Source organism: Hydra vulgaris, chromosome 07 (genome assembly GCF_038396675.1).
Source record: "Hydra vulgaris chromosome 07, alternate assembly HydraT2T_AEP".
NCBI lineage: Eukaryota > Metazoa > Cnidaria > Hydrozoa > Anthoathecata > Hydridae > Hydra > Hydra vulgaris.
In genome coordinates this window covers 4,289,501-4,317,500 of record NC_088926.1, presented here as the reverse complement: position 1 = coordinate 4,317,500, position 28,000 = coordinate 4,289,501, and the positions used below count along the sequence as shown (strand labels likewise).

Genomic DNA, 28,000 nt, shown 5'->3' with positions numbered 1-28,000 from the left:
TTCACAATATGTAAAAATAAGTATATCATAAAATAATAAGTTGTTGATAAAAACCTTCAATTTTTATAGGATCATTTATTCGGCTCTCGGTTAGTTTTTTAAAAATTTTTTTTAGGAAAAATAACTCTCTACTTAAAATTAGTTTCAAACCTCTGACATATTCGATATCTAATTATCTCATCTTGTAAATCTCATTTATTCAAACCAACGGTTGATGCATAAGTTATAAGACAAATTTTAGTTTAATATTTTTAGCTAATTAAACGATCACGTGGTATTGCCCATTTGCATAAAGAATCTACGAAATGTTTACTTTACTATTTAAAACATTAATAAAAATGAGGTCAAACGAGGTAGAGCGAGAATCGTTTCAAAAAGTTCTCAAAATTTTATATTTAAAAACCATAACATTAAAAAGCTGAAATTGTAAATCATTTTAAGAATAGAATGAAAAGCAATTTTATGATATGTTAAAAAGACTTAGTCATTTATTTTCTAATAAAAAGCGTTTTGATCGTCCAAAATCCTAGACATACAAAGAAAAAGAAAACCAAATTCAAGAGACTTGTCAATAGCCAAAAAGGGGTCAGTCAGAGGAAAATTGAGTAAACCAATCGACAATCGGTCGTGGATTTCAAAAAATGAATATTCAACAAAGAAAACTTGAAAAGACTCCTAAATACACCATTAATTAACAAATAAAAATAAGCAGAATATCGATGATGAAAAATACTTTTGTTTTGCAGTTAATAACATCCTAGAAATTATGAGTAATACATAGATATCAAAGAAACATGTCCAGAGAGTATTCACTGAAAAAAAGAGAAAAAAACAAAAAGTTAACAATGTAGATTGTCGTATCCAACAGAAGTATGTCTAAAACCATTGATTTTACTCCAAAGCTGTAGCACTAGGAAAAAATTAAACATATTTATTGTTATTACGTTTTTTTAATAGTTGAAATTTTATAGAAATTCTGATAGAATTTAATAAAGTTTAACACAATAATAATAAGTTTTTGAATAAATCCAGTTTAATGAGGTTTGCTGAATTTACATCTAAAATACACATGCGCACATGGAAGCTATACGCTTACACATGCATGTAAAATAATTTAAAATAGCAATTAAGCTTTTGTACGATAAACACGTTGCCGTTTGAAGAAATAAAAAGCGTTTAGAATTTATATTAGCAAAGTAGCGTCAGTTTTTTTCTAAACAACCTCGTTTTCAGAAAAAATTGACGCTTTTTCGGTGAAAAAAAATCTCGTTTCAAGGTATATAAAGTATGATCCTACATTATAATGGCATTACAAATATACATTTTTTAAATGTAATTTGTCTGACTTCACTGCGCACGAATTTCAGAAAATGTGTGCCATAAATTTAGCCAAAAACATTTTCGTCGTGCAATAAGTTTAAGATAAAGAATTGCGGTACGTTTTTTTGCAAAAGTATGTTTGTTTTTCAAAGTAATTGCAAATTATGAAACAAAACAAAAAATAATAATAATTCAAACGCTAAATTATAGAACAAGAATTCATAAAAATCTATTTTACCATTGATTCATCAAAACACTGAATTATTCATTAAATTTGCATTAAACGCATCTGATGAATACCTCGAAAATCAAAAGTAAAATCCGCGCTGTCGATATGCTTTGCGTTTGGTTGTTCAAATTTTTAAAAAACTATCCATGTGAAAGTTCTGAATATTAGTATTTTAAAAAAGTCTGCGTAAAACTTTAAGCTATTATTATGAAAATAAAGTAATAATATATTGAATATAAAGAGAATAGACAACAAGTAAGGAAGCAAACTAATTGTTTTTTCAAGAAAAGATAAAGAAATGATAAAATGAAGGTTAACAGGAAGAGGATTGTGGTGAAAATTGTAAGAATTTTTTCAATTTTCAAGAAACAACTTAATTGAATCTAACACTTAATTTTAAAATAACATTTTACAAATTTTTTTAGAAAAAATGAATAAATGTAAAACGATAAAAAGTTTTTGATAATTGAACATTAATATACAAATATCCAGGCATTTTAATAAATTATTGTTTAATTTAGTTATGCATAATTATTAGTCTTAATTTCTAAATTTTGTATTCATGTGGACTTGTCTTAGCGTTGGACACATTTTTTACTTTTTAAAATCTGTCTATAAAAAAGTTAAAGTTTATGTATGTAGATTATGAGGTCGTCCATAAATCTCGGGCAATTTTTGACCGTTTTTGATCCCTCCCTCCTTTGTCACAAAATTGTAAATCTTTGTAATAACTCCTGTACGAGTCGTCAAAAACCACTAACTCCTCCTCCCTAGAGCATAAAAACAACTTCAAGTCTACTTTAATAACACGCTTATTCAACAATAACTCAATGATTAAGTTATAGAATTGAGATATACAATATATTTAAAAACCATATATAATGAAATACACGTTTAAAAGACACGTAAAATTTTAACTGAATAATTTAAATAACTAGATAAATATAGTTGAAAAAGTCGCTCATTAGTTTCAATTTAGTATACGAATCTATATTTACAAGAATACTACCTACTAATTTGAGGGAGACACAACTTTATTAACTTAATTACATTAACTTAAAGATATTATTGTATGAAATTGGAAATTTATTGATTAATAAATGTTAAAAATTAAGAGATCAAATTTAGTTGAAAATAGTAAAAAATTTGTTTCTCTCACGTTGTTCTTATGAAATTTTTCATGCCCAGGCTCATTGCAATCTTTTTCAAAGAACCTTTTTTTGGCAAGTATAAACATATAAATATTTAGAGTTTGTCCTGTGTTTAAAAGTTAGCTCTAACACCAAAAAACGATCAACCGCCCCTGTTTATTCATATATATATATATATATATATATATATATATATATATATATATATATATATATATATATATATATATATATATATATATATATATATATATATATATATATATATATATATTGTTTAAGGTGGTTGTAAAACGTTAGCGGTGGCTAAAACATTTGGAATACCGAGATCATTGCTCAGTTAGATCATGTTGCAGCAAAAAGACACTTCTCTTTTTTAGAGGTTTTTAAAGTTATTTTTACTTCAGATTTTTTCAAACCATCCTTTTTAGCAGGTTGACATGAAATAGAAACCGTTGAAAACGAATTAAAAACCGCATTTTTTTTTTTTATTTTTAGACCATTTTTCTAAATATTACAAACCTTCAAAAAATGAGGGGGTTTTTATCTTGATGTGTCCGTATCTTTTGAGGGTTAAAATATATTTTAATAAAATTGGAAATCTAATTTATATTTTTGCTAATAAATATGCAATTAATGGCATGAAAACGATATAATTTAGACAAATTAGTCTCAATAAATTAAGTCAATCGTCTGTTCATTTGTTTAAATCAAATAATTTATTAGAGTATTGATTTATAAAAGTTGAATAACCTAATACATAAAATACTAAAAAAAAACGTTTTTGTACAAAATAAGTCTGCAAAAAACAAGATCTCATTTAGAAAATAGGAGATGGATATGTTTTTGCTGCGTCAACAAAGACAAAAAAGTCTATCTTTGGAAAAAAAGAATTTATTGATTCATCTGATTAAAGACTTTGTAGACACTGAATTCAGGCTGAACCTAAGCTCTCATCCGTCTGCAATATGCGGAAGCTGCAAGACAAACTTATATTTAAAACAGAAGAAGTATCAGCAAAGTTCTGGAGACTTCCTAGATAACCCAGCGAACTCGTCATGCTTGGACAATGCATGGCCCACAATCGGTCGACAAGCATAATCCAATGCAAATCTTGCTCACCGTTTAAGGCATGGTTCATCCATGGCAGCCGTTTTTCGAACGGCGTTTAACCGTTGCTTTGCCATTGCTTTTTTTATGCTACTATTGTTTCATTTTGTTTGTTTTTAACATTTATCGCAATTTCTATAAATAACCAATACTTAAATAAACGCGAGACTTCAACTCAGAGACTTTTGGGAGACAAATGCATAACTTTAACTTTAAGATTTTAAAGTAAAACAAGACAGAAAGAAAAGGATCAAGCGGGACGGTGTTTGCCTACCCAAAAAAGTCGCATGGGTGATATAAAATGATTGTGGGATATTTTGAACTATAAATGCACAGTCATTTTAGCAATAAATTTTATATTATAAAGTATCTTTATTTCAATAAAGTTGCCTTGCAATACAATACGTGTAAAAGTTTAAGGTTAGCGCATGGTTAAACTTCTACCATCTATTCAATTTGATGCTTGCATGAACTAACGTTTGGTACTTCTCAATATCCATATTTTTCTGCATGTCAAGCTGCATCTGATAGATTTAGTAATTGCAACCAAAACACCCAAAAAAAGCCAAAAGTGAAGAAATCATAAAAAAAGTATAAAATATACAACCAAGTCACCCAAAAAAATTAAGTATAAATTTGTAACCAAAATAGCTAAAAGTAAAATAAATGTAAAATAAACTTAATAAAAAGTAAGTAATAAGATTAAATAAGAAAGTAATATATTTATGACTTCTACATTAATACATATTTTTACACATTATAAGTAATACAAAAAAAAAAATAAAACAGAAAAGAAAACATCAACAAAAAACTCAGCAAGTGTAAATATATAAACTTGATGAGGTTTTTACTGTTGTTTTCTTTTATTTTTTACATCAATTTCTATATCGATGAAATTTCTTGGGACGCCATATAAAAAGAATATCTTACGCTGTTTATCAATACTTCACAACTCATTAACTCCATGATTGAATAATCCTGTTGTTTCAAAAAATACTTTCCATGAAATACTACATATAAAAATATATTCTTAGAACTATAAACACATTGTGATCTACACAAATGTTACTATAAATATTCTATTGTATTTCAATAAAAGATTTCAATAAACTAAACACATTTAACTTGCAAAGGAATAAGCAAAATCATAAAGGAAGATCATCATTACTATTTGATGTTTTCATGTGCTTACACTTGATACTACTTGACTTCCAATTTTGCTGCAATCTTTTTCTCCTGATAATGTGCCAGGTGATTTAAAAGTCATTTAAACAGTTTTGCACCTAATTTTGAATAATAAATAGATATTAAAGCATTAAACTTACATTAAAAAATAGCTATATATTTATATATATAACTTATCTATAGATTAAAAAATTAATTTACTCACAATATTGTGTTATCTTTATTTTACCTTTTTACATTATTAGCATTTTTCGTTCTTGATTAAATTGTTAAACTAACATCATTATTCAATTCTAACAACTCAATCATGTCGCTTTTTATGTATGTAAAAACATTTAAAAAAACTGAACAAATGATAATAATAATGATGAGAAGAATTATGATTCTACATTTCTTGGCATAAATAAAAGGCAATGTTTATTCATACGATTTAACCTAGTCACGCATAATGAATGTCAGGTCAAACTCGTAAAATAAGAACAAAATTGTAACCAAAATAAATAAAAATAAGTGAAGTAAACCAAGGAATAAAATATAAAATATACTGTAAAAATGGTTATAAACTATAAAATCTAATACTCTGTAATGCTTGATTATACAATAAAAGCATTGTAACAGTAAAAACATTATATTTTAAGAAAAATATATAAAATATCAAAGAAAAGTTGAGACAACTAAAAAAACCATGAAGCATTTTTAGCTAAATTTTTTAAGGCACTTTTTTAACGACCACCATTTCTGTCAGGAGCTTGCATTAGCCATCGCTTTATAAACCTCTCAACATCTGTATTACTTGCTCATTTTCATGTTTTCGAACTGCTACTGTTAAATTTAAAACAAGATATTTAGATGTGATCCATTTAATTACCACAAAATAATTGTTTATTAACTTACTTACTGTCGGTTATGCCAGAAATCTGTTTCAACTTTCCAAAGGCGTGCTGCCTTACTGCAGAAAAACCTATTTACAGTATAAGTATAATGGTATAAATATAAATATTTATGTATTCATGTCTATATATAATTATATAAATACATAAATATAACTATATGTATATCATTTACTTATACTATAATTGATATAAATAAAAAATAAATAATGTAAAGTATAAACGATTTGAGATCCTCAAATCATACTATTAGTATAACATTATCAAGTCATAGGTTATACCTAGTAGAAATATAACATTTTCCGAATGTTGTACCATGTGACAATATTAATTATTAAATAGTATAACCTATGATAGTGTAATTTATATAATATAGTATAACTTATGACAATATATTACATATATATATATATATATATATATATATATATATATATATATATATATATATATATATATATTATATATATATATATATATATATATATATATATATATATATATATATATATATATATATATATATATATATATATATATATATATATATATACACACACATATATATATATACACACATATATATATACACACACACACACACACCCACATATATATATATATATATATATATATATATATATATATATATATATATATATATATATATATATAAATTATGTTATTTATTTTATATAAAACAAATAAAACATAAAATATATGTAAAATAAATAAGTGATAAGGGGATCTTCAAAAAACATTGACTTACTTTTAACATTAAATAAAATATATTTAATTTTAAAAGTTTTTATTATGGGCGATTTAGTGACGATTTGTTATGAGGGGGAAGGAGGGTTTCGATTTTGTGACGCAACATTTTTTTTTTTGCAGAGAAGACTTTTTTTTAATTAAAAGAGTATCTGACCAAACCAAAACCCTCAGTTGATGCATCTACATGTTGATTGTAAAATCAACTACGCCTAAATCTACTTAGTTGATGTGTACACTCTGTTAACGGAGTAGTTACAGCTTGTTAACGAACTGTTACGGCTGTATGTGGAGTGCAATGGCTGTATGTGCAGTGCGAATTTATATGACTCAAGTGCAGAACTTTATTTAGTTGGTGCACAAAAGTGTTCAGCAACAAAAAAACAATCTTTGTGCGCTAACTTAAACAAAATAAAAACAAGTTTGGGTACCGAGAAGCGAACCTGGAAGGGTTGTCTAGCTGGAAGCAGAATCCACTCGACCACGCCTACGCCGCTAGATATAAGAAAATTGTATTTATAAAATAGTATTTTTGCATGTATAATATATTTATAATATATTATATATATAATATTTTGCATGTATTATATATCGGAAGAATAGGTTTTAAAATTGGTATCATGTTTAGGATAGCGATGTTAATTTATACATTTTTACACGGAACTATTGGGGTGAAAAAAAAACATTAAACAGACTGAAAAGTACTAAATAATTAGCTCAAAGAAGCTCAGAGAATAATAGACATTATTAAATTTAAAGTTGTTTTATATTTTGTAAAATTTTGAACCCCTCCTTAAAAAACTTAACAAATTTTTTAGCGGAGGTAGGGAGGGGAGGGGGAGGGGTGTACAAAATTGTTGCATCATATTAGGAGGGGGGGGGGGCAATGAAGTCTTACGGATGCGTTACGAGGGGGTGGGGGAGGGTCAAAAAATGCCAAAAACTGCGTGACGTAGTTTATGAACGACCCCTAAGTCTGAAAGAAGATCAGCATGGTCGGCACACGATCGTAAAACAAACATTGGAAATGGTTGTGATTAAGTTAAAAAAATTGGGAGGAATTAAACAAGAATATGGCAACTGCTATTGCTGCTTCGAACAGTGTACTAAAAGTAGTAGTAAACTGAATATTTCTGAATTTATCTACGTAGAATATGAAAAAGTTCTAAACAAGAAAATTATTTTGCTCAGAATGCTGTCAAATTATCGGTCCTGGTATTCGTCATTCTTGCAACAACAAAAAAAACTGTTTAAAATCTTCACGCCTTAATTATTTTTTAATTACTTGTACACTAGAAAAAATACCTGCTGTTGGTGCTAGTAAAAATATACAACTTGTGACAAGAAAAAAAACTTCTTAAATCTTTGAAAAAAATGTTAGGAATAATGAAGGAGATAAAAAAGATGTTGGAATACAGGAGAACACCTATGCTGATATTACGATCAGGTCACGCTACTTGAATAGGTTTTATAATGTGTTATATTGTCAACTCAAGAACGGTAAAAACTTTCTTGAAAAATATATTCTTTATTTTAATGATCTATCTTTGCTTGTAACTGAACTTAATTCGAAACTTTTAATTCTGTTGCACGTGTTAGTATTGATGAAGTGCAGGGATCTCTAAAGATTATCATAAACATGTTTGACTCATCAGTATTAAATTTTCAAGCAAGAAACCGGAAGTACACCCCGGTCAACAAAGTGATTGTTTTAGACATAGTTTGAATCTATAAATATAAGAGAATCATCACAATTTGAAAACACTTTTCTAACTTCTTTAACTTAATTTATCAAAGTTTCCCTTGGCATCTGACCTCAAATTGATCAACGTCATCCTAGGATTATCAGTACCATATTTCCATATCTTGACTTGATATGCAATGTAAATTTTAAATAAGCAAAACCTATAACTTATTTTCTATAATAAAGAGTCACTGTGAAAAATACTTGTGTTGCTATTGTGATAGGCTAATGGACAAAAAAGGAGTTCAAAGGACTTTTGAATCACTAGCACATGAGTTTGAAAAATACCAATTTGATAACAAACCTTGTATACAGATGCAATATTATAAAATGTTACTAATCCATGTCTGTTGGATGAGAAATTGACTGAGGAAGTTATCAACATAATTCCACCACCTGAATATCTTTTGTGCAGCCGTGGCGCAATGTTTAATAAATATGTGTTAATAAATATGTGAATAAAATGTGCGGCCGTGGTGCAGTAGTTAGAGCGCTTGCTATAGAAGCAGGAGATCGAGGTTCAAAACGAGCTCTAGACAAAATTTTGACAAAAAAAAAAATCATCTTAATAAACACCATGTTAGTGTAATTATTGAACTCCTCTCCACTGATAAAAATCTAAAAGAATTTCTTGAAAAGAAAACGGTCATAAGGCATGACTATAATGGTGGTGGTTTTGATGGACCTAACTGTGTTAAAGTTTTAAGATCTTTCGCAGTTACGGATCAAGGAATTTTTGGTGAAGGGGGTGGGGGAGGAGGGAGGTTGGATTTTGAAATATTTTTGTATTTTGCATCACATTTGCGTCTCCTAAAAATAATAAAATAAGTTCATTCATTTCTAAGATATTTTAGAACTTTCAGATTCTGGTAAGGGTATGGGGGTGGGGGTGGATGGGTGGGTAAGCATATCTCTGATCTTTGGACATCGTCACTGATCTTTGGACAAAATGATACTTCATTCTCCAATTGATATTTGGAATTTATCGAAACCCTGAGAAATTTAAAGAAGTTGTTTCATTGCTTTTTAAATTGTTTTTAACACATCTAAGAATATTTTTAGTTTAATTGGTACAGGTAGGGTACTATTAACCTACCTGTCTATATAAAGTTAGGAGACACGAATATGATAATACTATTATTATCAGCAAGTTAGTATTTGGTTAAATTTTGTTTGATTTAGTTGCTGAATGCTGTTATGGGATGAAACTCGATATATCCTACAAAAAAAAAATAGACAAGTTTGTGAAGTCCATGTTTCATTTAAAAAAATATGTTCTTAATGTATTCGCAATGAAGATTTCTCTGAAGTTTCACATAATCAGGTTCCATCTCAAGGAATCCCGCTCGGTTTTACACCTGAGCAATATGCACCTGAAGCAGTGCATAAAAACTTAAACAAGACACTGAAAAGGTTCGCTGTGTCTGAGAAAATGTCTATCACGGTGAAAAGCTAAGAGCTATGGTTGTTAAATAAAATTCAACGAGATTGTAAGATTTTTCAAGAGTATTTTGAGAATGAAAAAGTACTATATCTTTTTTGTAACATATTATAATATTTAAAACAGTGTTTGTAGCATTTCATTTGTCTGAACTTGTTATTGGAGATTTATTTATGTTTTGTGTGTGTCAGTAGAGACGGAAAAATTATTGCATTTCTAATAAATTTTTGACAAGTAGATAATAACAACTAATGTTTTGCAATCATATCACTAGGTCAGGAATTCCCTTTAAAAACGCCCTCTGCATCCCCCGCGTTAAATTTTAGAACTCCCTTATTTTTTAGTCAAAAAATAAAAAAAGATAATTCGTTTTTAACAGTTTCTATTTCATGTCAACCTGCTAGAATGAGAGCTTAAAAAAAAACTGAAGTGAAATCAACTTCAACTTAAAACATCTAAAAAAGCCTAACCTCTATAGCAATTTTTTTTAACTTTGCTAAAGATGCTTTCTTAACTGTCTGCTTCAAAATACTTCATTGAAAAATGTATTAGACATAAGACGGTACTGTTATATGAATAAATAAAGCGCAGCTTGCACAATACGATGTTGTGTCTAATCAAAATTAAAGGTTGAATTAATAATGGAAAAAGAAATTTTTTCATAAATTTATTTAAAGTAATTCTATATTAAAAGAATAGATGAAAAAAACTGGTTTACAATTATTGCAGATTCTTGAAGTTTAACACCTGTGTAACAAAAAAAGTTTTTGAAATTCTAGTAGCGCAAGTAGTTGTGAAACTATAATTAGCGGTGTGTGTAGCTTGTAAATAATAAGTTTTGTCTTAATTGCTTTTAAAATTTTTTTTAAATTTATTAATTATTATCAAATTACTATTATTATCACTTTTAAAATAGAAATTAGGAATATAACTTTAAAAAAAAATCATTGCCTTTAAGTGAAAATTAAAAGTGAAACTGAAAGCTGTCTAAACTAAATGCAAGCTTTAGAATTAAAGAAACAATAAGAAATTTAGTTTTATTTACTTTTTGAAAAATTTTATCCATCCAAAACCTTTGATTACACCTTACGTTCTATATATTAGTAAAAAAATTTCAGCTCGTTCTTATGCAAATACACTTTGTCATTTTTTTATTAATTATGCGAATATTACACAATATTACAATACTAAACAACCTTACAAAACTAAAAAAAATCCTTTTTTTTTTTCGAACATTATATTTTGTTGTTTAAAAAATGTTACAACCTACATAAATTTACAAATAAAATTAATGGCCGGAGCACGAAGAAAACATTATTTTTGTCTTATCGCCGAGCACAGTGTTACAATATATATTTAAAAAAAATTTTTTTTCAAGAGTATAAAGTATAAACTAAGCAATAAGATGGATGTTTACGAAAGTATTAACATTAAAATAAGACCATCTTAATTAATAAGTAATACCATAAATGAATTAGATAAAATAAAATATAACAAACAAAAATAACAAAGATAATAACAAACAAACAAAACAAAACAAAGCAAAAAAAAAAAGAATGAATGAAAAAGAACTAAAAAGTTTTTTTTTTTTTAAATTAGTGAAGGATCCAGGGAGAGGGATTGGGTTATACATTAATTATTTTTATTTTTAATTTTATCTGAACATTTTTTTCATTTGTAAATAGCTTAAATCCAACATAATTGTCATTCAAACTTTTGTAACTAACTCTTTGCAAAATCGTCAAAGTGGTTATTTATAAAATTAATTACTTTTCTTATCTTACCGCTTATTGAATAAAGTTAAAAAAATTTAATAAATTATTTCTCGTGATCCAAGTGATCTAGCATCTTATAGATCGCATTTATACAAAATGATAGGCGGATGATATTATGAAAAATAATTCAGGTCTCTACGATAAGTGGAAGCTGCTTCAAAAACTAAATTTACGCAACCTATGGAACAACTGCCAGCGAATGTTGCAACAGTATAAAGAGAATCGTTCCAGTTATAGAACTTAAAAGAACAAAGAGTGAATTTTAAAACTTTGATGGAGGAGAACGTTTCAAATACACTAAACATAATGTGAAAAACATACTAGGGTTAGGACTATTGTAATTGTAATTGTAATTGTAAAAATTAAATACAATTACACATTACAATACAATAATATTGAATTGTAATATTACAGAAACAATAAAAAATTTTATTTTGGTATTGTATTGCTGCGATGAAAAACAATTACAATAAGTGTTGCATTGTTTTTTTTCTAACAATACAATAAAATTCGAGAAGTATTGTATTGTTTTATTGAAATAAAATTACAATAATTATTGTATTGTTTTGATGAAAACAATTACAATAACTATTGTAGTGTATTACTTTACATTAAAGTAGAAAAGCTAACGTATTTTAACGTATTTATATTCATCTCTGACGGACTTACTATTATTTTTGCTAATTTTTATTTACGGATTAGCAATATATTGCAAATTTTATTTTTACATATTTAGATTTCGCATCACCTATCTTGTTATTAATTTGATGAACATTCTGTAGCTTATTATTGTAAAATATTCTCTAATTTTTAAACTTAAAGAAAACTATTAATTTCATTTATATTATTTATTTTACCTTTCTCAGGACTTATTTTATGTTGAATCGCTGTCTTAGGTCTGCCGAATTCCTTTCATTTGCAGAAAAATAGTGGTTCCCTTTTTTTTGATCCCGTTAACTTTGATTTTCAATATTTAAAGTTGCCCAATTTACCATTCTGGCATACCTTCCCCTCCCATTATGTTTCAGTAAAATAGAATCAATCATTAAATATTAGTTGAACCCTATTTCAAGGGTACAAGGGTATATAGTTGGCAACTGGACTATTAAAACATTATTAAATTTAAACACTAAAATATATTTTTTTATTACAATAACAGTATATTGTTATTGTATTACAAAGACGAATTACAATACAATATTTATTGTTATTGTAGTGGGTCATTACAATACATATTTTTTTCAGATATTGTTATTGTTTTATAAAGATGAATTGCAATACAATATTTATTGTTATTGTATTACAGAATTACAGTAGTTGTAAATCACAAGTATTGTTATTGTTTCTAAATTAAGTTAATACAATAACAATAATTATTGTTACTGTTATTGTTTTCATTACAATTACAACAGTCCTAACCCTAAAACATACTATCTAGTTGTCAGTACAACTAACAAGGCTAACAACTTTGGTTAACAACTAACTTTAGGCTAACAACTTCGGATACCGTGTTTTTTTACTGGTCGTAATTTTAGAAAGTAAGTTTAGTATAATATTTTACCTGTAATTTCATTTACTGGGTGGTAAAGAGAAAATATAATAAAATAAGCCTCCGAATCTGAAAACATTTTTTTGTAGTACTTACAACGCACAGTGGGCCAGAGGTGAGCAAAACCCTTCAAAACCAACTTTTATACTTAAGTAATTTTTTTTTGTAAATGTAATCTAGAGACCCCTAGCACTCTAAAACTGATATAATTTTTTCCCTACTGTGATATTTGAGCTCAGTATATCAATTTTACTACAAAAATGGCAATATTTTATTTTTCAAATATTGCTAAAAGTGCAAAAAATCATCAAAAATGAAATATGAGAGCAGCAAGACAATTTTAAAACATTTTAATTTCTTAACGGTTTATACTATTCCATTGACATCATATATTGAAATAAGAAGAAGAAATATGAAATTTTTTTTTTATGCTTGCTTTTTTTCAAAGTGTTTTTCAATAAAACCCCTTTAATAAAATTATTTTTTTTAACACTTACCTTTGCACAAGCAGAAAAACACTAGGCCGCTCTAGGCCACACATGTGATCTACTTTAACATACACTCTCATATATAGATAAAAAGTTTAAAATCAAATTTTCTGACCTCTGGTGAGCGCATTGGGTGCTAGCCTTTTTATTATAAATGATATCCAACCGTAGATTTTGCTTTAAAACTGAAGAAAAACAGTTTTAATTATTTAAATTTTGTTAAAATTTTATTTAAATAGCACTTTTAATGTTATTGTGAAAAGTTGTGGAGCATTTTATGAAAGAGGATGGAACAAATAAGGGTTTGGAGACTGGGAACAGGTTAGCCCCAAAACCTTATCCCCCCTCACCCCAAACGTGAGGGCTAAAAGTTGATAAAAAATTTTTTGTACGAATCTCAACTAGACTTTTATTCATTAATAAACTTTAAGTTTTATAGTATTGTCTCTAAGCGTTTAAAAATTATGACCATATAAAATTTGTAGCCCCCTCAAATTGAGGAGGGTTTGAACATTACATGGTCATAAATTTTTAACGCTGAGAGATAATACTATAAAACTTAAAATTTATTGATGAATATAATTCTAGTTGAGAATAGTACAAAAAGTATTTTATCAGCTTATAGCCCTCACGTTTGGCGTAAAGGGGGAGGGGGGGAGAGGGAGAGATGATTTTGGGGAGATAATTTTGAGAAAAATTTTTAGGAGAAATAGTTTTGAGAAAAGATTTTAGGGCTTACTTGTTCCCAACCTCCAATCATCCCAATTTTATGCAAAGCATCATTATTTGACATTGTATAAACATACAAATGTTTGGAGTTTACTCCACGTTTGGGAGTTAGCTATCTCAAACACCAAAAAATACTGGATCCACCAATATTTATTATTTATATTAATGCATGCAAAAAAATTTATTAAATAGTTAAAATTTGATACTTTACAAGAAAAATTTTTTATTTATTTTCATGTTGTGTTAAAAGCGAGAAAACTACATCATCTAGTATTTTTAGTTTTAATGTCGTCTAAATAACTTTTCTAAAATGCCGTTTTCATCTAGAACATTGTACTTTAAATGTGTTTTGTTCATTTCAATAACGCCTATAAAATAGAAAAATATTCATACACCCTAATATTAATGTTTTAGACTAAAATAACAGAGATCACTACACAATGAAACTCTCCAGGCCTCAAGCATGATCTTATAATGAAAATGCTTTGCAGCTACGTTACTAAGGTGTCCAAAATAAGGAGGAGTTAGGGAAAGTCAAAGACTCCAACCAACCTGAGGAGGCCAAGGGGCTCTTAATGTACAAATGTATGATTTATGTCATCACCTAGATTCTTCTACATATAAAAAAAATATGTCAATAAAGTTCAATTTTATCGAATGTTATTCGTTTATATTCATAATATCAAAGAGATTAAGTACATAAAATAAATAAAAATCAAGCAAACGTCTTGACAACCCGTGGCCACACCTACCTGTGAGATCATAACCACTCATAGATACCAAATATGACCAGATTTAATTTTCCTGATATTAATTTCCTATATTTAGACATAAAACATGTACCATCTAATTGAAAAACCATCAGGATATTCCAGGACCACCCTTGACCACCCCTAAAATAATCACCTGAGCAGTCATGACCACTTCTGAAGACTGAATATGCCTAGTTTAAAATTCCCTGTCCGCAGTTACCTACATTTAGATATGCAACATGTCCCATCTAATTGAAAAACTATCGAGTAACTCCATGACTACCCTTGACAACCCCTAAAATAACCAGTTGTGTGGTCATGACCACTCCAAAATTAAAATGGGGCCCTAAAATGAAATCCTTGGCCCCAAAAACCTCTATAAGCATGTATCATATGTCTATATTTAACCCATAAATAGTTTTGCCATTTTTAGTCAATTCTAGTCTACTGTGCAACGCAGTGAAATTAAAAAAAAATATACATTTTTAATTTTGCAAAATAATAACTCCGACGAATTTGTGAAGTTTTTCTAATGAATCTTACTTTTTCTTTTTAGTAGGAGGTAATTATCCATTTATCTTTTATGAAGCAGTTTATCTATTTTAAATCTTTAAGTATTTATAAGTTTGAAGTTTTACAATTAATATCTTAATTAATTAATATCTAATATCTTTAGTTTATTATAACATTTGACGATATTTAATTGAAATAGGAGGTTGTAAAAAATAGGGATGAAGTTAAAAAAATTTTTATTTATTGATAATTTTAATTCGTATTTAACTTATTTTATTAAAGAACAAAATATGTTAAAAGTTGAAAAAGAGAGACAAAATATGTTAAAAGTTGAAAAAGAGAGATATAAATTTAAATCATATATCTTTTTGTTTGTGATTAAAACAGAACAAAAACCATAAATAACAGTAACTTATATATGTCACGCTCACTACAAACCTTTTTCATGCAACAAGAGGCCTAATACTATATTTTTTACGTATACGTTTTGTTTCTTCATCTTGGTAACTCCCGTATTCTGTTTTGAAGCATTTTTGTGCGCTATTGACTTTTATTTATTACATTTTATTCGGTTTTCTTCAGTGCCATTTTTATTTTATTCCGTGATAATCCTTTTAATATTTGTCACTAGCGTTAACTTTTATTTTGATCTAGGCTTAACCATGACCTTGAAGAAAATCTTTTGGAAAAATTTTGTTTTTGCTTAATTATGCTTTCGCCAATTATAGCTTTCGCATAAATTATATCCAATAAAAAACTCATCCACATGCGACTTAAAACAGTTAAATACAGGTAGTTTTTATTATAAGAAACCTGTTTAGAAGAAACTTAATACAAGAAGCCCCGAAATGTTAAGAAACTTTTAGTACTAAGTCACTTTTCAATAAAAAAATAATTTATTAAGAGTTCGAGTAATATTTCCTAGTTTTTTCCAATAAATCGCACCAACATAACGCGAAGTTTAAAAGCAATATCTACAACTAAGAATAACAACTTAAATGAGTATTTAAATTACACGCACAATCGAATGAAACTCCAAACGGTTTTACTCCATACGATTGCGCACAATGATATATTATAAATCTTAGATATTTTAAATAAATCTTTAATATTTTTTAATATATATATATATATATATATATATATATATATATATATATATATATATATATATATATATATATATATATATATATATATATATATATATATATATATATATATATATATATATATATATATATATATATGTATATATATATATATACATATATCATTGATTGCCCGTCAAATACGTTATAAATAAGATTTATACAAATTTTCATTTATAAATATATATTCAATTTATGAATATATATTTACAAGTCTCCGGCCTTATTTTGAATATTCATGTAAATTTACATTAAAGTGGAATCCGATTTTTACTTCGAGATAACTTTAGTTCCTTCGACTTTTTTTTGTTTAAATGTTTATAGATAAGATTCATAACATCTGACATCTGATTTCGGTAGAATGAAATCTTTTTCTTGAAGTAATTTACAAAACTTTGTTTTTTTTTTAATTTTTGTGTCTAATTATCAATTACCAACGACAGAACGACTTTCGTTTAATAATAAGCAAGGTCGATATCAGCATTGTACCAGTTATTTTTTTAAAAACCAAAATGGCTTTAAGTTTTAGATATTCTAACATTTAAGGAATTAACGCTTTGTGATTAATTTCAGTGTCAACAAAAAATGAAACTTCTGATGGTCAGGAAAAAATAGCGTTGAATAAAAAATATTTTTTAAAAAAGACGTAAAAGTTTTAATTTTAATTTGATTTGGCTGTCTTAATCTTTATTTACGTTTCTAATATAATTTAATAAAACTTTATTATAAGTAACCTGACCCTGGTCACATTGCATTTAGCTACCTGAATCTGGTCACATTACTTTTAGCTACCTGAATCTGGTCACATTACATTTAGCTACCTGAATATGGTCACGTTCTTTATATCTATATTTAACTTTTTTTAAACAGTTAATGAAATAATCATATTGATTTTTAATTTAGCAGCGAAATAAATAAAGACAATAGGAGGCGAATTTTTTATATTTAGATAAAACATAATAAAGTAGAACATTAAGAATAAAATTTCTGAATAAATTTTCAAAACTTATCAAAGTTTTGTTATGTCCACTAACTAAATTTAACTCGTCAAATTATTATCTCAAGAAAAAAAATCCAATAAAAAGGTACAATCTATAAATTCATGCCAATCTGCAACATTTTCCTACACTTCGTGTAAGTTTTTTTCAATATTTTCCAAAAACCAATCAGCGCTTTTGAAGTTCTTTTTTAAAATAATAAAAATCTTTAGCAGTCACTTATTTTACTCAAACAAAATTCTTTTGGCTTAATATTGATGTAAAAGTTTAATCTTAAAGTAGCTGTTTTCGCAAATGTTTTAAGATCTTGAATATAGCACATTTAAACTATGTCTGTTTGTTTCCTTTTTTTAAAGGAATTTTTATTGTAAAATACATTGTTTTGTATCTTTTAACTTTGATAATTTTTTCAGTTTATTTGAGTTATTGACTAAAATAAAACTTGAAAACTGATCTGATTTAACTTTTTACATTGCTTTTTCATTTTTCAAATGAGATTTCTAATAAAAAATTTGTTAATAGTGAAATCTACCCGTTGTACCTTTAACCACGTTTTACTTCCATGCGTTTTTTGTCTGAAAAATAAAAATGTACAATCGACTTAATTTGTACATATAACCGGGGTGTGAGTTTTTGTTTTAATGAGAAAAGTTTTTTTTAAAAAAAAAGAAAAAAAAGTGCTAGTATTATTTACAAAATAGTTTAATGATTGCGTGGGATCTGATTTACGCCCTATTATTTAAAAGTTATAGAGTACTTATTGAGTGTGTTGATTTTCACTTTTTCTAGAAATATGATAACGGCTAGGTTTTTATTTATAAAACTGAAGTTTGTCATAATCTCCGCAAAATGATTACAATTCGTTTCCAAACGTAAGCAAACAATTAATACAATCCCAATACAAATCACTTGTTTTAAAATTTTAAATAACAGACAGCACTATAACAGTTGTCAAATATTATATTTTAATTATTTGCTCTCGGCACAGTGGGCCAGAATTCACTTTTAATGGAAAAAATTATTAACTAATTAAATACTAGGTCTTTATTTTCAAAATTGGGCATGAGTAGTAATATGAGGTCTGCGCTTCTTTTGAAAGTGATATTTTTACATTTGGTTGCTATGGATACCTAATTTTGCTAACCAACAACCTATTTTTAGTTGTTGTAGATGTTTTATGTGTGTTATTTACATTATAATTAGTTTGTGCATTAATATGAGGTTTGCTCTTCTTATAAGGAGGATATTTATTATTTGGTTGCTATGGTTACCTAGTTTATGGATATCTATTTTACATAGCAATAACCTATTTTGATAGTTGCAGATTTTTTACAAGTGCTATATTCACTAAATTTGACAAGAGTACTAATATGAGGTCAAACTTTATATGGAAGTCATAATTTTTTAGTTTAGTAGCTATGGATACCTATATTGCTTAACAACCAGATACTTTCCTTAGTTACATAAAGATAAACAGATTTTTGAATGAATTTTTATCGGAATTGCAGCCGTCCTATTTTAAATAACTATTAATTATTAAATATTTAGGTAACTAATTTTGAGTAAAGATTTAGGTTATTATTAATAAAAACTAAAAATATTGAAAAAACATTGACAGTTTAAAGCACTTTATTAATTTATAAAATATACATACATGCATAAAATAAGAAATCATATTTTGGATGAGTCGACAATCGGAGCCTGAAGCAAATTACTAACTCCTTCTGGGAGTTGAAATTTTAAATTTTGAAATTTTTACCTCCTCATGCTGCTGATTATTGGGTTTGATAAGCACGAATGTTGGCATAATACACCATAGTTAGTTTTCGAACGACTGCATTTGCGTGTGTAATTTTCATGGAAACGTTTGAAATTCTTGTTTCGTGCTTCCTGTACCCTTTCAGAGAACATTCCAATAGGCAATAGCATTCTTCTCAAAACCACATGTCCATATAACAATATCTTGTGCAAACTTTGTGGCATGTAATACCATGGGTATCTCTGTGCAAACATGAGCCACCTAAAAGAAGCAATCAATCATGTAATCACAAAGCTAAGTTAGCCACGGCTCAGTATAGAAATAATATTAACAAAAAATTTACCCAGAGGCATTACTTTTGATATGCATCTGCATTAATTAGCAAAGCTGATGACAATGTGGCCAAGATACCATGCAACTTTTTCAGCAATAGTACATCCAGCTTTAAAATTTCAGCCACAATACTTTCAGATTGGAAAAAACAACGAGCTGCATTTCCATTATTGGATGTCCCAGAACCACCAGATCTGGGCACATCAATAATTAATCCAAGACAATTTTTAAAGGCATCTTGGATTCTTTTTTTGTTTGTCGCCACTGATAACTTTTCTTTTGTGCTACGCACCTGCTATTTTTGGTTATCCAATTTGTAAGCAAAGTGAAGACAGCATTCAATTGTTCTAATTCATGCATGTAATAATGACAAGCCATACTGTACACTAGAGTAGTTTGCATTTTTAATTTTTGCTACCATTTTTCAATATTGTTCATCTCTTTTTGTGTGCTGCGACACACTGAACAGGACTGTAATGCATTGGTTTCAACTGATAAGGCTAATTCCACTTTACCATCTACCATGGTTATTTTAATGATATTTGGCACATTTAAATAATGAAATAAAACTTTTAAGTTATGCCAATTCAACTATTCATTTATTATAGCCTAAAATAATATTAGCATCCATAATGCAGCTAAGTATTACCTTTTAAATGTTAAAATGTAATGATATAGCAATCAATACTGTTGTTTTGCAAAATTAATAAAATATTAGGTATCTATAGCAACCAACTAAAATTATAAATTCCATAAGAAAAGTGAATCTCATTTTAATATAAGTATTAAATATACATAGCACGAATAAAAAACTGTTAAAACACCGTTAATATAGAAATAAGTTGTTGCTATGTGAAATTTGGTACCACACAAATTGTACTCAATGTTTGTTTGTTTGTTTATTTCGCCGTTTAATAACTTTTACAATTTAAAAGTTTATAAATAAAAAAAAATGGCGGGGCAAGTAGAAGACATTAATTTGTCTTATCACCGAGCCCCAATCGTACGTATTTACAATAACCGTATTTATACTTTACAAACTATTTATTGAAAATTATAAAAGTTAGAATAAATAACAATTAGGTTAAGAAATACTTCAAGAACAATATTCATGTTAAGAGAAATAATCAAGTAAACAAGAAAAACTAAAAGAAAAGTAAAAAAGAAAAACAAAAAATTAATTAATTATTTAAAGGGCACGTATTTACGAGAGCCCTATCTACCTATCTACGTATGTTATACAAAATATGTATTGAAAAATATGAAAATAAAATATATAACAATTTGTAATAAAGTAATATTTAAATAAAGAATGAAAAATTAAAAAATAAAAGAGTACTTAATTTACAAAAACCGTAATATTTATGTATATTTTAAAACCTATTTGAATAAAAGTAAAATATATAATAATTCATAAATAGTTAAAAAAAAAAAAAATTCAAGAACTCAGATTAGATTTCAACAATAACTTTTAAGATTAGAGGAAACACCATAACTGAATTAAAGAAAAATAAAGTTGACAAATTCTGAGACATATTTTATATAATTGAATTTTAGTTAAAAGAAGCATTTTTTTTTTTTTTTTTTTAAACACATTCATTAAAATTTATTTTTTTTAATAAATTTAAAATATTTTTTTTTTTTTTTTTTTTTTTTTGCCGTTTAAAAATATACATTCCGTAGTTTACTAACAAAATATAAATATAGCAGGGGCGAGAAGAAGACTAATATGTCTTATCACCAAGCCCCTTTATAAATTCCGTAAATATAAAGTTTGATTTTAAAATAAGAAACTTCGTTAAATTTATAAAATAAACAAATGTACAAAAGTGGTAAAATAATAAATAAAACATCTATTAATAAAAAAAAAAAAAGTGAAGAATTAGCTAGAAGTGCTATAGGCTTAGCAAAAAACAAAAACAATAAGAATATATATATTAGGATATAAATAAATTTAACTCAGTCTTTTTCTAAGATTAATATACTTTTCATGTATTTGATAGATAAATCATAATGTAATTTCAGAAATAGTTTTGTGGTAAATCATTCTCTATTAATAGCTGTCTTAGTTTTGTCTTAAACTCATTAAGCATTGTTAGAGTTTTAAGTTCAGTTGAAAGTATTTTATTCCATGCCTTTGGTCCTCTTATTGAAATTGAAAAATCAGTTGCTGCATAATAACTCTTGGGCTGTATATATCTGTTATTTGAATATCTAGTTAAATATTTGTTTTCCTTTATTTTGAATAACGGGTTAAATATTTTTGGAATGATACTTTTATTAATTTTGAACATAAAAATTAGGAGATGATAAATATTTATTTGGTAGATATTTAGTATATTTAAGTTAATAAATAAGGGTCGAGAGGGTGTATAGCGGCTTTTATTGAATATAATCCTGATAGCATGTTTTTGCATATTAAAGAGTTTTTTCAATTTATTTTTATTGGAACTACACCATGCAATGCTAGCGTAATTAAGATAGGAATGAATAAAGGAGAAATATAAGAGTTTTAAACAACTTAGATTTAAAAATGGTTTTGCTCTATATAGCATGCCGATGTTCCTTGATATTTTACCTTCAATATATTTTATATGACATCTCCAAGTTACATTTTCGTCCAGGAGTACGCCTAGAAATTTTAATGATACCTCTCTTTTTATTTCATAATTGTTAATACAAAGATTTGGAAGTTTTAATGGAATTTTGTCTCTTTCATGATAGCGATGGAAAAAAGTATATTTTGTTTTTATTACATTTAGAGATAATTTGTTTGCTCTAAACCATTTAGAAAGATATTGAAGTTCTATGTTTACAGTTTTAAATAAGATTTTTATGTCATTGTGAGCATAAAATAGGTTAGTATCATCTGCAAACAAGATTGAGTCTAATATACTACAAGATTTACTTAAGTCGTTGATATATATTAGAAATAAGAGCGGTCCTAATATAGAGCCTTGAGGTACTCCACAAGTTATATTCATATTGTTAGTTTTACTGCAATTATGAGAAATGTATTGCTGTCTATTTGACAGGTAGCTTTTAAACCATTTAAAGTTCGAGTGTTTAATACCATAGTTTTTTAGTTTGGTTAATAAAATATTATGATTTACAGTGTCAAAAGCCTTACTGAGATCAATAAACACGCCTAAAAAATATTTATTTTCATCAAAAGATTTCAGAATATCGTCAACAAGATAGACAATTGCCTGATCAGTGGAGTGACCGTTTTTGAATCCGAATTGTTTATTATAAAGGATGTTATTAATATCTAAGAAATGGTACTATCTTTTATACATAATATGTTCTAGTATTTTTGAAAAACATGGTAGTAATGAAATAGGTCTGTAATTTGCGACACAAGTTGCATCTCCAGATTTTAGAACTGGTATCACCCTGGCCACTTTTAGTTTGTCAGGAAAGATACCTTGTTCTAAAGAAAGACTAAAAATGTGCAAAAGCGGAGTTTTTAAATAAAATATTGATTTAATTATTATATTGCTACTTACATCATCAACTCCATTACCTTTATTTGATTTTAATAAATTTACAGCATCAAGTAGTTCTTGTTCAGATAACTTATTATTTTCCATGAGATCATTATTAGAGGTCAAATATGACTCGAAGCTAGTTTTGCTGTTTTTTACTTTGGAAGCCAAACTCGGGCCTGTATTAACAAACTCATGATTGAAAGAATTAGAAATTAACGTTTCATTAGTAATTTCACAATTATTTATAATGAGTTTTTTGGGAAGTTCATTAGCGCTTATGTTTTTTTTCATATCACCTCTTCCATTATGCGCCACATTTTTTGTGCATCATTTTTGCAGTTATGTAATTGGTTGGTATAATACTGTTTTTTCGAATACTTTATAACTGTCTCGAAAAGACGTTTGTAATTTTTATATTTTGTTTCATTTTTATAAGTTCTTTTTTTTATAAATTTTTCGTACAAACGTTTTTTTTTTGTGATGACTTTATTATTCCCGCCGTTATCCAGGGATTCTGATGGGATTTGGTTTTGATTAATTTACTAATAATTGGGAAAGCTTCATTATAGTGGTCTTGAAATATGCAATGAAAAATATTATAAGCTTCCTGAGCATTTTTAGTTTTTAAAATAGTTTCCCAGTTTGTTGTGGATAACAGATTCATAAAAGTCATAGTGGATGTATCATTAATTATTCGCTTTTTAATTTCTTTTTTTTCTGATATTTTATAGATGCTTTTTTGTGAAATTATAAAAACCGGAAAGTGGTCTGATATACCAGTGACAAAAATTCCAGTCTTAACTTTTATGTTTTTGAAATTGTTTATTATGATTTGATCGATCAGTGTAGCACTATTTTTTGTTATGCGAGTTGGTTTATTAATTGTTGGAATAAAACCATTTTGAAATATAATATTAGTAAGATTTCTGACGTTTTTATTATTTTCATAATCGAGAAAATCTAAATTGAGATCGCCTACACAATAAATTAGCTTGCCATAAGTATCTTTTTTTGTAATTAAACCTTTAAAGTGTTTGCTAAATGCTTTTATATTACCTGAAGGCGGTCTATATATGACGTGCAGAATTACGTTTTTACTGGCATCGTTTAAGACCTCAACGGTTAGTAACTCAAAATCCTTTGTTATTGAGCACATTTCTTTACGCAGTTTAAAATCTAAAGAGTTATGTATGAAAATGCACACTCCACCTCCTATTTTTTCAGATCCTCTTATTTGATGAATAACTTTATAATTATTAAGTTGAAAGTTAGAGTTATTTTCGATTTCTTTATTCCTGCACCATGTTTCTGTTAGACATAATTTGAAATTTTATTTTAACGCTAAACAAAAATTCTTTAAATTTATCAAAGTTTTTTTGTATACTCCTTATATTTAGATGCAGAATGGATAGTGCATTAACATCATTATTGGATGCCATTATTATTGGATGTGTAATTTTTTGCATTAAAATTAGATAATAAATTAGTTTCCATTTTAAAATAAGAACTTAAACAATAAAATAACAAATAAAAAACATTTATTTTTCTTTGGGAGTCCATTCGCGAATGATTAGTTTATCGCACGATATAACCGCATATTTTCCGCCTTCTCGTTCTTTTTTCAGTTGTTCTCGAAGCTCGTTTCTTATAATTGTAGTTTCGGCGCAGTAGTCTTCGTTTATGTAAATATTTTTTCCTTTTAAATTTTTCGCCTGTTTTAAAATTTCTACTTTGTCTTTATAGTTTAGTAGCTAAACAACTATTGGGCGAGTTTTGTGTGTGTTTCTAAATCCTGTCCTGTGAGCCCTCTCAATTTGTATACTTTTTAAACCAAGTGTATCTTCAAACATCTTTTGTACCTTAGATTCACTTACACTCCAATTTTCGTTTTCGCTTTCTTTCAGGCCTTCTCTTCTGAGGTTGTTCCTTCGTGAACGATCCTCGATTTCTCTAAGCTTATTCTTTATTTTCAGTATTTCGCTATTGTCTTTAATTTTATTGCTTAATTCTTTTGTTTTTTTCTTTACTACTTCAAATTTATTCGAAATAATCTCATCGTTAGTTTGGATAGATTTCATAATATCACTGCAATCAGATACAAGTGATATAACTTTTTTATTCGTTTCATCTAAATCCATTGCAATGTTATTAATTTTATATGAGTTTTCGCTTACGACTTTTTCATTCATATCTAGCCGCTCAGTAAGAATTTTCATATTTGCTGCAGTTATAGATGCGAATACTTTTTCGTGATCTTTCAAAAGCTTCCTCGTTTCTTCTAAAATATCTTTTTTTTGTTTCTATAGTAAATCTGAAATCATCTTGATATCCATTTTAATTTAATTTTAATTTTTTTTATTTTTGAAGCAATAAAAACACGTCTGTTCACCACGATGTTCGGGATGATTTTGACATTTAAATTCGGGACATTTAAAGTCGGATATGTTAAAATCCATAAGCAATAACACCTATTTCGATTCATTTTTAAACTGCTGTATACTAACACTTTTCGTATTTGCAATAAACTAATAAAACTTTTTCCACCAATAAGGCCCACGATATTAAGTTAAATATGTAAATTGTTTTGAATATATTTTGGGACAATGTAGTTATTATCTGAAAATTTTGTCGGGTATATATTGTGTAGCTTGGATACGTCTGTCTACGTCCATTAAACCGAGTGTTTTGACTTCCTATCATTTTAAAGAACAGTTTATGACCATTCATTTGCTGCCCTAACCCACTCCAAAAAAGATGCATTTATTTTGGCACATTTAAGCAATAAAACTTATTTATTAAACCTTAAAATGATATTAGCATCCATAACTCTGACTTATGACATAACTCTGTATTGTCTTTTAAATGTGAAATTTTAATAAAATAGCAATCAATACTGTTGTAATGCAAAAATAATTAAATAAAACTGTGTAACAATGTAAACAAAATTATAAAAAAATTGTCAACTTTTCACCAAATTATTTTAAAGCCGTTCTGGAAAGATGATTAAGAATTATTTAACAACAAATGTAATAAAATAACTCCAGAACTTTAATTAGATATATATATAGAATATTGTATATAATTTTTGGACAAATTGGATCATGTCAAAATTTTTACTTTTGTCCATAGCTGGCCTACTGTGCTCCGATTTGCAAAAGCGGTTTTGCTTTTTGTATTGTATAAAGTTATATATATATATATATATATATATATATATATATATATATATATATATATATATATATATATATATATATATTTATATATACAATTGCGTAGGAAGGTTTTTAAATGTTTAAAAAACCAACTTTTAAATTTCATTGTAAAATATTTTAGTATTCAAAAATTATGGCCATCCAAAATTTGCAACCCCTTCAAATTTGGGGGCGATTAAATAGTTTTTGAATATAAATTTTGCATATAATTTTTGCAGTTGTTGCATATAAATCATTCATTTATTTAGTTCTTAATTGAAAAAATTCACTTTAAAAATTTTTTCAATACTTTTATGAGAATAAAAAAGATTACTATCATCTGCAAATAAAATAAAATTTAATATGTTTGATGTTGAAGATAAATCATTAGTGTAAAGTAAGAAAAGAGAATGCCCTAATATAGAACCCTGTGGAACTCCACAAGTTAGAGCATTTTTGATCGTTTCAATAAGTATCTAATTCTAAATTTATAGTTATAAATAATAAATATCTAATTCTAAAACGCAATTTAATAAGATTTTATGCACCTATTCATTTAAAAAAGGACTTTCAAAATATTCCAAAAATTTCTGACATGGCGACATTTTGGCAAATTTGCAAAACTACCCGCTTTCTCTATAATTGAACTTTTTTCTTGCTTAGGAACAAGATAGTTATTACTGCATAGTAAGTTGATGCTATCTCGGGCCAGATTACATATGCACCTTTTATATCGATGAATAAAATTAGTCTTTACTTAATGCATTTGTTTAAATAAATTCTTTGATTTATAGCTAACCCTCTGAACCAAAAATATAGCTGAGAAAAGCTCTTTTCAGAAAATGTAATTTATAGAAGTCTTTTTTATTGAAACTTTTATTTTATTATGTATTTAGTGGTCGATGGTATAGATTTTAAGTTGACAATATCAAGTATATTATTTGATTGAAACTAGAATGGTTTAACGTAAAATAAGTCATCAATGATCGGATTCCGATTTTTAAATTTTTGACACAGTCGATGGCACTTCTAAACGTTTTGGAATCGTCATTTTTTCCTCTTGGTTTAATTTTTTTCTTTGCTTTTATTTTTACTAATGTATTTTGAGTGTGTATATATATATATATATATTTATATATATATATATATATATATATATATATATATATATATATATATATATATATATATATATATATATATATATATATATATCCCAGTGGGTACGGTACGTTTTTAAAACGTTTTTTAGACGTTTTTATAAGGTTTAAACCTAATTATGTATTTCGACCACTAAATACATAATAAAATAAAAGTTTCAATAAAAAAGACTTCTATAAATTACATTTTCTGAAAAGAGCTTTTCTCAGCCATATTTTTGGTTCAGAGGGTTAGCTATAAATCAAAGAATTTATTTAAACAAATGCATT

General features: G+C 27.0%; 1 protein-coding gene across 1 annotated transcript; it reads right to left on the bottom strand.

Moving 5' to 3' along the window:
* Nucleotides 1–4,162: 4,162 nt before the first annotated feature.
* On the bottom strand, nt 4,163–20,393 carry LOC136082822 (uncharacterized). Its single transcript, XM_065802232.1, has 4 exons — nt 19,896–20,393; nt 19,553–19,813; nt 5,894–5,956; nt 4,163–5,817 (listed from the first exon to the last, which is right to left on the bottom strand). The coding sequence occupies exons 1-4, from the start codon at nt 19,925–19,927 to the stop codon at nt 5,799–5,801; spliced, it is 375 nt and encodes a 124-aa protein (XP_065658304.1). The 5' UTR covers nt 19,928–20,393; the 3' UTR covers nt 4,163–5,798.
* Nucleotides 20,394–28,000: the final 7,607 nt, after the last annotated feature.